This window comes from Cynara cardunculus (genome assembly GCF_001531365.2).
Source record: "Cynara cardunculus var. scolymus isolate 2C chromosome LG 11, CcrdV1, whole genome shotgun sequence".
Classification (NCBI taxonomy): Eukaryota; Viridiplantae; Streptophyta; class Magnoliopsida; order Asterales; family Asteraceae; genus Cynara; species Cynara cardunculus.
The window spans coordinates 5,778,973-5,789,691 of NC_037538.1; the positions used below are offsets into that span (position 1 = coordinate 5,778,973).

Consider the following 10,719-nt stretch of genomic DNA (forward strand, 5'->3'; position numbering starts at 1 on the left):
GCCTTTTTTTTCCTTTATACCCAATATATATATATATATATCATATTTATACTAAATATTACATGTATGTTCTAATTCAATTTTTACATTAAAAAATTATCTTCTCCAAACTCTCAAGAATCAATGTATGTCATTAAGAATGTTAGAATACGTGTTTTTTGTGGAGGTTCGTGGCAATTAATCAACGACGTGGTTGATTATATTCCATAAACACAAAAAGTTGTTGTGGTTGTTGTCGATACACTTAACATTTTCAGGTTTGATCCATTATTTAGCTAGAAAATTAAACTTACTTGATTTACAAAATTATTTTAAATTAACATATAAATCTATGCCATCTAGTTCGGTTGTCGAGTTATTTGACACCGATGATACGAGATATTTTCTAGCTGCTGGTGTAGATATTTCACCACAAGCCTTAAGATTGTATGTTTGCGATCGTGGTGTTGAAAACAATCAATCGAACCCAAGCCAATAGATTGCTTTGGTCATTGTGTATGGGGTTGAGCACCCCTAGTATATACTTCTACTCGGTCGATATGTGTTGAACCAAAGTGAGTGGGTTACAACCGATGAATATCTCCACTAGTTCCATACCAACTATTATAAAGTGATGAGGCAGCTCCTAACATTCCATATTATTTGTACCAAACTCAATATCAACTGTTTCAAACTCCACATGAAACGTATCAATCTCAATATCATTCGTTTCAAAGCCGGGGGGCGGGGGACGTGTGAAACTTCATATCAGTCCTACAATACTCCATACAAGTCATACGAAAATCATCCGACGTACAAAATACTAAGATTTACCACTTGATTATGGCACTTGTATTTCTGAAATTTCTATCGAATAATATGAGGCCAATTTAGATGACACTGAAAATGCATCTGAAAAATATAAGGTTGATCTTGATCCTTATTATGGGGTTGTCTTCAGGGGTTGTTTGTATCATCCCAATACATATGAATATTTGGAGATACAATCAGATTGTAGTGACAATGAACCGGATACGGAAGATAAAGAAGAGGCGGAGGATGATGATAAAGAAGGTATTGGTAGGGGTAATATTAGTGCCCTGATGGGTTGCAATTACTGTGGGGCATGTCTCCCCCATTACCAACGACAATCCCTATAGTAAAACCTAAAGAACTGGCTGCCAAATATCAATGTTCTAAACGTGTGAAAGTTGAACAAATTTTCAAGTGTAAAGCAAACTTGAAAATAGCCCTCGAACTGAAATGTCTTGAAGAAGATTACCAGATGAAAACCACCCGCTCCACGCGATCTAGATTTAGAACAGTGTGTATATATAAGAAAAGTGTGAATGGTGAATAAGAACAACTGCAATTAATGGTAGGATGTTGTTCCAGGTTCATACATTTAAGGACTTACACACATATTCACAAACGCAAGTGTAGCCCAATCATTGTCAAGGGAACAAAAAGGTGTTGAGTCATATATTGAAAGATGCAATAAATGACACCAATATAGTATACAAAAGTCATAACGTTATTGTCGATATGAAGAACAACTACAGAATCTCGGTTAGCTATATGCAAGCTTTGGTGTGCAAAGTGTTATGCCATTCTCATGCTAAGAGGTGATCAGGATGAATCGTTTTCCTTACTTCCGATGTACTGCTATAGTTTGGAAAAAGGCTAATCCAGGGACCATAACGAGGATCGAGACAGATGAAGGGGCACGGTTTGAGCATTTATTTGTCGTCATTGGTTGTGCGGTAAAGACATTTTTATTTGTTTTTATGTATATATATATATATATATATATATATATATATATATTCATTTTAACTGAGTTTTTTTTTTCCTTCAAGTTTTGCACATTCAATCGTTCATGAATCACTCATAGTCGCTAATCGTAATAGACGGTGCTATGAATGGTCCTAGCTTAAGTACCATGTTGGCATGGACGGAAACAATCAAATTTTGCATGTTGCTTATGGGGTAGACAAGACCGATAGTGGGGACTGTAGCACATGATTTTTATCAAGGTTGAAAGAATGCATCAATGAACCGAAAAATTTGTGCATCGTATCTGATCCGACTGTTTCCATCAACATGGGCATTAGAGTTGTATTTATTACAGCGAATAACGGGCTTTCTTGTCGACATCTTGAAATGAATTTACAATTTACATACGAAAAAGACGAGTTGTTGGAAGAGATATTTTGATGCATCCGCAAAGCTTATACAAACACAATCTAATATAAATCACTAAATCAGGCCCAAAAAATCTTATCAAGCTACACAACACAATCCAATATAAACACTATTAGGCTGGCGACAATAAGGGCAAATTCGTTACCCGTTATGTTTCGACCCGTTGAATAGATGTATGAGTAAAGAAGAAACTTATCCGTTCCGTTACCCTTTTACTTGACATTTTAATGAGTAGGGTATGGATAAAGTGTTTTTCGTTATTCATTTATCCGTTTATACACACACATAAACATACATACATATAATTATATAAAATTAAATATTAATATATATTTAGAATGTTATTTCATATGTTGTATATCGTATATTAACTACTATTTAATTTTCTTTTCATATTTTATCAACTAAAAGATTTAATTAGGATAATCAAATAATAAGCAATATGGGATCATTAAAATAAATATAACAAACATAAATGTTGTCTTTAGATCTCTATATTGTTGTGTAAAATACTGCATTATAACATATTTAAAACAATATCACAATGTTTATTGGAACAAATTAGATACAAAATAAATATTATATTTATAAACTTATATTTTACTTGTATGTTGATGTTTTAACAATATTACTGTAGTTCAAAATGGTTTTTTTACCATTTATACATTACCCCTTTCGTTATCCGCTATCTTAGTGGGTAGGGTATGGACGTGGATAATTACACGTTTTGTTACACGCTATTTTAAATAGATTAAATTACTGATTAACCCTTTGCTCTACCCATTGCTAGCCCTAAATATTATGGTATGGCCGGAAAAAGGGCGGGTATTGAACAAGTATTGCATCCCAAGTGTCTGACCTGACCCCTATTTAATACCATGTCCTGACTAATCCCGTCTAGCTTTGAGAGAAGAAATCGCTCGCTGGTTTGGAGAACTTGTTGGGCAATATATTTTAAATTAAAATTACAATGAATTGTCACTACATTAATTACCAATAATGGAAATGAAATATATTTATCATTTAACAACAAAGGCTAAGGATCGTTTGAGAAGCGTAAGAAGAAAGTTGGACCATTGATCATCTTTAATCTCAAACCACCTATTAATCGCGCTTGATACGTGGATTGATTAAGTGCATCTCGGTGCATCTCATTCTAATGTGCATCAAATAGTGGAGATCCATTCTTACGATTCTTATCTTAATTTCATTCTCACCGGAACTCAATGCTAACAATAAATGTATACATATATACATATTTATACACACATTATATGCATGTATTAAATAAAACCAGAAGCATACTCGCGTAATATAGCACGATACATCTCTAGTGATGTTTCCTTTTATTATTTTTATGTGTCGATTTTGGGGTCGTGTTTCCGAACTGACACGTTCATTGCTCTACGACCGTCGCTCCCATAACTTGAAAAGAAACAAGCGGCTGCCTCAGTCGTTGAATGAACGTTGAAACAGCTCTAGACCTCTTTTCTCTGTCTCTTTCAGCAAATATTTTCGAGCATCGATTCACGCCAGGTATGTCTAATTGGCACTGTTATCAACTCATCATACACAGTTCTTGAAATAGTTTTTTCTTTTTCTATGTTTGTTTTGGATTTATTGTTCAGGGAGTTGTTAATTAATGTCTACGAACTTCGGTGCTATTGAATCGAGCTCTGATGCGGTTGTTTCGTCTGAACCGCCAACTAACGATGACATTGCTGTAAGCAACGGGGTTAAGGTTGGGGGTGATTTGGTAGAATCGAAGACTGGAACCCTAACGATGGAACCGTCTTCTGATCATGATGCAGGTGGTATTGTTGTTCAGGCTTCAATTGATGATGCTAGGGTTTCAGGAGATGAAAGAGGGGTTGTAATGGAGAATGTTTTGGATGAAAATGGGGTAAATGATGAAGAAAAGGAAGGTGAGTATAAGGTAACAGATTTAGTGTGGGCAAAGGTAAAGAGCTATCCATGGTGGCCTGGTCAGATATTTGATCCATCTGCTTCCACAGACAAAGCCAGGAAATACTCCAAGAAAAAAGGGTTTCTCATAGCATATTTTGGGGATCAAACTTTTGCTTGGAATGAAGCGTCGAAAATCAAACCATTTAGGAAGAATTTCTGTAAGATGGAGAAACAAAGTAATACAAAGTCGTTTTGTCATGCTGTGGATTGTGCTTTGGATGAGGCTTCTAGACGGATCGAGTTTGGATTGGCCTGTTCATGCTTGTCTGAAGAGGCATATGGTAAAATTAAATCCCAAGTTTTTGTTAATGCAGGGATAAGGAAAGAAGCTAGCAGAATAGATGGTGGAGATAACTTTTCTACTGTGGCTACTTTCAAGCCTGCAAATGTTGTTCAATCTGTGCAAGATCTAGCCAGAGAACATTTTGATGGGATCAATAGATTAGAGCGGTTGTCGGTGAGAGCTCAGTTATTGGCTTTCTATAGATGGAAAGGCTATCATCAGTTTACTACACACCATCTACTGGATGGATCAGATAATGAGATTGAAGATAATTCTGAACCTCCTTTAGTGGATAAAGATAAGATGGTTGAAGATGCAAAACCGGCTTCTGTAGGTGAGAAAGTTTCATCCAGAAAAAGGAAGTCGAATGCTTCTGATAGTGTTTCGCGGAAGCATCAGCATGTGCGTAATGATGATACTATCTTGAGCAAGAAAGGAAGATGCTTAAGTGTAACCAATGGGGAAAATAAGAAGAAAAATGATGGTGGGAAAAGAACAACGGTTGAGGATAATGGCATTAAGGAAGAAAATCGGAAGGGAGTTATTGATAGAAAGCCATCAAATTCTTCTCCAAGAGGGCTTTTCAGGGTTGGTGACAGCATATGTAGAATTGCTAAACAACTATCTGAGTCACCTTCGATTCTTAAGAAGGAATCCCAGACATCAAAGGTGCCATTGGTGTGTCCCCCCACAGATGAGATTCTTCCACAAGTCTGCGTAGCTGCAAAAAATCCAATGGAAGAAAATCAAATCCTGAATGCATCAGCTGAATTTTCCTCTGATTCTAAGAATTATGTCCCGGAGGAAAATTCCCAACTGGAAGAAAAGAATGATGAGAAGCGTGTGGACCAAATCGAGGAAAATATACATGGGTCAGAAGTTACAGAGGCGAGCTCACATAAGGACACTGGAGACTCTTGTTCGGCTGACAGGATAGTTCCAAGCGTCCCTGATGAGCAAGTATTTTCTGAACCCAAGTCTGTGACAATTGATACAAACCCAAAAACAAGCAAAGAGAACTCTGCAACTGCACTAATCCTTAAGTTTACCAATTTGGATTCTATTCCATCAGTAACAAATTTGAATGAGATATTTAGCCGTTATGGACCTGTGAGAGAAACTGAGACGGAAGTGATGAAGAAAAACAACTGTGCCAAAGTGGTGTTTGAGGCCCAATCAAATGCAGAAACTGCTTTCAGCAGCGCTGGAAAGTTCAGCATCTTTGGACCCTCCCTTGTCAGTTACCGCCTTGACTACTCACCAACACTGCGGAAAGCTACAGCAACTGGCAGAAGGCAAAACAGTAAGGATGGGAAATCTGTTGAGGCAAGTTCATTTGAAGAATGAGGCAGCCTAATTTAGGTACAGATTATCTTCATTCTTCTTCGTGGTAAATATATAATTCTGACTCTGAGTGAACATTTGTTTCTTGCTAGCATCAAGCCCTTAAACAAGAGAAAGATTTGAACCAATCTTTGAATTAGGCTATCGCCTGCCTAAAAGAATGGTTTATACCGATTCTCGTCTGTTCAAAGTCGTATTTATCCATCCACTGTTTAAAGCCACGGTACACAGGCTTATAGCACGTGAACACTACCTCATAAGGTTGTTGGAACCATACATGAAAGCGCTGAGTTGGTTGCTTAGGCTGTTGAGAATATCACAATTAAGTTGGTTTTAGGTTTTAGCCTTTTATTGTTGAGTAGTTTAAATGCTTTTGTATTTCATGTTCAAAATGAGAGATTTTATATGGTGGTAGTTTCTTCATCAATTGTGACTGGACTAAGAGACCGGCACTAAAACTAGTAGTTCCCTAATCAAGTTTGTATGTTTTTCTTCTTTCTACATGTATGCATTACCTTAAGATAGACATGTCTTGTTATTATCCTCTTGTGTATTTGAAAGTTTCTAAGGTTCATGTTTCAGAAATCTGTGCGAAGTTTAGGTATTTCTGAAGTGGGGTTTTAAACTGCAAGTTGGACATGCTACTTGTGCTATTTTACCCTCTGTCATTTCTTTATCCTTATCTTCTCATACCTTTACTTTGAGTAGTAGCGTCCTGCACGCTTGATGTAGCTATATGCAACTAAGAATATGGGTCTCTTGTGGCCTATGTGCATTTACCTATGATAATGGAATTCCTATATGTAGCATGTGATCCCACTTCACTTGGTCGACCTACATATGTTTATTTTGAGTTCTCTTAATCAATATTCAACACCTATATACATATAGCTTGTTTTATGCTACTACTGCAAGCAGTAAATTTCATTTGAAATTGAAGTTTATATCATGTACCCATGCTATAGACAAACCCTAACAGTAGTATACATTTTTGTTTTAAAAATATTAGAAGATAAGATTGTTGATTGAGCAACGGCTTACATAGACGTTGTTCGTTCTCATGCTCCTTCCATCCCGAAAAGAATCAACCTCTGATTTCAAATATTACCACAATTGTATTGATTGTAGATGGACAAAGGGTAATTTTACAAAAAGTGTGTACTGAAAACTTGCATTATGCTAGTCTGTAACTAAAAACCGTGTACTCCGTTTCAACAGGTGTGAAGATTAAGATCAAATGACATGGAATTTGAGGAAGAAAGTGTCGGTGTTTCCAAAAGTTGGTTGATATGTTTGAAGACCTTCAGTTTAAACTGGTAATCAAATGCATAATAAACTGGTAAATCTCCATCCATACTATGCAGTTGAAAATGGATCTTGTTATAGACTTTGGAGCTAGTTGTAGATTGGAATTGCAGGTAGTAAGAAGAAGAAATAAGTTTATGGTTGTTTTTCGTGTATGTATTATGAGTTGATTTAGTATTACAAGCAGATTTGATTTACACGCATGGATATGGGCACATGAATGGACCTTCATTTCAAACGAAGTCGGTTTTAGGTTAACAAGTAAAATAGAATTTGACTTGGAATTGCCTACGAGGTATTTGATTGAATCGAATGTTGTAATGGATGCATGTGATTGTTGTCGTATTTCTCCCTTCTTTTTGTTCAAAACACAATTACATGAACGATAATTCATTATTTTGACGATGCTTGTTGACGATGCTTGTTATCAACTTTCATCCATGGACAAATTTGTCAAGTTTCGGTGATTTAGAAAGAATTAAAAGCACCAACATACTTTTAAGCATATATACTCCGAAGCAAGTCCATAAAAATGGGTTATTATCCCTAAACTTTTTTTTCATAAAACAGCCAAAACAATGCCAAGTCAACGCTACAAGCTGCAGCATGTCCCTCGCAGTGCCATAAGCTGCAACTTTGGCTTGTTTTTTGTGTGTCGACGAACGTGATTGCACTATACGAGATTCTTCAAGATCCAAGATATATCTTTGCCCAGTTCATAAAGAAACATTGCAAACGATTCTCCAACCACACCAGCACAAGCATTTAATCCACACCAGGAAGAAACAGTAGTTATCTAAATGAATTGTGTTTTACCAAAATCACAGTACAAATTGAAAACAATTGTCTGCCCTCTGCAAACACAGAGCTAAAAATCAAAACATGTGAAATCTTTAACAAACATATCAAAACTAAGACTTGATAGCCGAATACAACCACTCTGAAAACTTAAGATCTTGGCTTCTCCTTCTTCTCCTTGAAAAGAGCCAAAAGTGAAACACCAGAAACCTTCACAACTTTAAACCTGACTCCGGGAATATCTCCCACTGCATGACCCTTTCGCCCGAATCCAGCAATCAAAACTTCATCCTGTCGAAAGAAAAAACAATTACGGGTTAAAAGACCCTCAAGAAAATGAAGCATTTTTGAAGGAATCAAGAAGAACCCACGTTTTCTTCGATGTAGTTCAAGCAACCATCGTTGGGAACAAAAGCGGCAATCTTTTTTCCATTCTTGATGAGTTGAACTCTGGCACACTTTCTGATAGCAGAGTTAGGCTGCTTAGCTTCAATACCACTGCAGACGACATAGGAACAACTTGTCAAATTTCAACTAAAAAGCGAATGCGACTATTAAAATTGATAAACGAAGAAAGAGTTTTACATTTTCTCAAGGACAATCCCCTTAGCGTGAGAAGAACCGGCAAATGGTTTCTTCCATTCGTTACCAAGGTGAGACTTCTTGTATGATTTGTCAGCCCACCTTTGCCTCCTGCGGTGGGACTTCAACTTGCGACCAGCTCCCATTCCATGTGTCTTTCTACAAGATGATTATCCAAGGGCGAATTAATCAAAGGTGATGAAGCAAATGTTTTGAATCGTTACATAAATTATCTTTCAGAAAGCACAGGCAACTATAAGAATTACAATACTGGCATGAATCATATATACACCAATCGATTCAAAGCATAAAAGACAGATAACCGATCAGAAAATTCATACACTGATCCAGTTCAAGTTGATGGAACTGCCAAGGATTTCGCTGTACTTCATTTCTAATATACATCTAGTCTAGTTATATTGCAAAATAATCAGCACCAACATCAATCAAGACCATATAAAATTAAACAATAGCACAGAATATCTAACAATGCTTCCTTAATAACATTGCATAATGTAGCATTACAAGATCAACATAAGTCTAAATTCCTTCAAGTCACACAAACAATATAGATTTCATTAAATCCACCAACAAGTGGTGAAAATGACCTAAAAAGCACCATAAACTTTCCCTGTAATCAAACACAAGTGATTTTCATCAACATCCCAACAAGATCCATACGTATACGTACATACATACATATATAATATTTGTTGTTCTTTCTCACTGTTGTTCGTTCACATCTCTTCCAATCCTAGTTCAATCAAACCAAATAAAAGATGACAAACACCGTGACTAATATTGAATTAGTAAAGAACTATCCAAAAGACAAGCAAAAACCACTCCGAGATCTTAATATCATTTCAAATAACAATCAATGGAAAATAGTAAACCATAATCTGCGACACCTATTTCATAGGCCTCAGATGGAACATATTGTTTACTTGCTTCGCGTAATATGTTCAATTATCAACCAAAATGTAGCTAATCTACTTCTATCGTATAATTCATAACCATATTGGCAAAAACAGAGGACAATAAACACATTGGATGAGAAAATTAAAATGAACCATATCAATGGAGGTTATACATACCCCATGTTTGCGAGATTGAGTGATCCGCTGACGGCGCGTAGATTCCGGTCGAGTCCCTGAAGAAGAAGAAGCAGCAGCTGCCGTCTGATGGAAAACCCTACACGAATGCGGCAGCGATCATCGTCTTAAATGGGTGGCCAGGTGGGCGTGGGTGTGCGAAACTTATTGGGCCAAACGATACTACATACTAGTTTCAGTTTTGGGCCGCTAGTAAAAGAGCTATTCTTCTCGTAAATTGGGCTGGACTGAGGTAAATTATTTGTAACGAATATAATAAGGATATTATTAATTGTTGATTTGACATCCGCAATTTATTTATATTTATATTATAAAGTATTTGACAAAAAAAAATTAAAAATTATTTTTTATGTATCAAGTACTGTTTATTGATTAATATTACTTAAAATTCAAGATTACAAGTGGATTATTTGTAAGTACAACTTATTAAAACTCAAATTTAAATTTAACTAACGAATTGTAAATAAACATAATCAAATACATGATAAATATCTAACTTTAAATATAAAAAATTAAAATATAATTAGGATAATCATTGACTTCTAACTTAACACTTAATTATTATCTTTATAAAAWRTTATATTATTAAACCRAAAATAAATTAYTTYRTTAGTAAATTTAAATTAAATTATAATAAAAATTTGAAGTAAAGAAATTACATAAAAAACATGAACTTTTAAATAGTTAATTTTATACTAATATCGATATATTTTTTCAATATTTTATGAGATTTTGAATTTATATTTTATTCAAACATAAAAACATTATCACTTTATCAAAACCACATAAACCGTGTTATAATATTAACAGAGACAAAAAAAAAACACTAAAATCAAGATGTATCACACTCCATTACACGAATACTTTTACAGTCAATATTAAATTAAAAAGAAATGCTTGATGTCATGAAATTTCATTTAAGTAGTTATATTTTCTTTTGGATAATCATCGATTTTTGAATCAACTTATATACACCAACTAATCTCTAGACGACCACAAACAGTTTGAAGGCATCGCAGATGAACCTCCGTGACCGAAAGAGCTTTGGGAACGTCTGGATTCGAGTCCGAATTATATGAGATTTTCTATTACACCCTCTTGAAACTTAACCGGTAACAGTGAACTTGAATAGTTAAAATGATA

The 10,719-nt window shown here is 35.3% G+C and overlaps 2 protein-coding genes across 3 annotated transcripts; one reads left to right on the top strand and one right to left on the bottom strand.

Annotated features, from left to right (window-relative positions):
- The first annotated feature begins 3,568 nt into the window (after nt 1-3,568).
- LOC112520713 lies at nt 3,569-7,412 on the top strand. Of its 2 annotated transcripts, none has more exons than XM_025129202.1 (3): nt 3,569-3,720; nt 3,813-5,797; nt 6,998-7,412. In XM_025129202.1, the coding sequence occupies exon 2, from the start codon at nt 3,827-3,829 to the stop codon at nt 5,780-5,782; it is 1,956 nt and encodes a 651-aa protein (XP_024984970.1). In that variant the 5' UTR covers nt 3,569-3,720; nt 3,813-3,826; the 3' UTR covers nt 5,783-5,797; nt 6,998-7,412. The 2 variants fall into 2 exon arrangements, with proteins under 2 accessions (XP_024984970.1, XP_024984971.1); XM_025129203.1 differs by lacking the exon at nt 3,569-3,720 and having other exon boundaries at nt 3,823-3,907; nt 3,996-5,797.
- A 441-nt stretch (nt 7,413-7,853) lies between these two features.
- LOC112520714 (40S ribosomal protein S23) lies at nt 7,854-9,657 on the bottom strand. The gene is made up of 4 exons (XM_025129205.1): nt 9,559-9,657; nt 8,468-8,623; nt 8,254-8,380; nt 7,854-8,173 (listed from the first exon to the last, which is right to left on the bottom strand). Exons 1-4 carry the CDS (start codon nt 9,561-9,563, stop codon nt 8,033-8,035), a joined length of 429 nt encoding a protein of 142 aa, XP_024984973.1. The 5' UTR covers nt 9,564-9,657; the 3' UTR covers nt 7,854-8,032.
- Nucleotides 9,658-10,719: the final 1,062 nt, after the last annotated feature.

What these genes read in the sequence shown, in the direction of transcription:
- LOC112520713 (XM_025129202.1), top strand. Translation starts at nt 3,827, where the DNA reads ATGTCTACGAACTTCGGTGCTATTGAATCGAGCTCTGATGCGGTTGTT.
- LOC112520714 (XM_025129205.1), bottom strand. An exon ending in GGGATTGTCCTTGAGAAAAT is followed by an intron (nt 8,381 to 8,467) that starts GTAAAACTCTTT and finishes TGTCGTCTGCAG; the next exon opens with TGGTATTGAAGCTAAGCAGC. An exon ending in TGAACTACATCGAAGAAAAC is followed by an intron (nt 8,174 to 8,253) that starts GTGGGTTCTTCT and finishes TTCTTTCGACAG; the next exon opens with GATGAAGTTTTGATTGCTGG.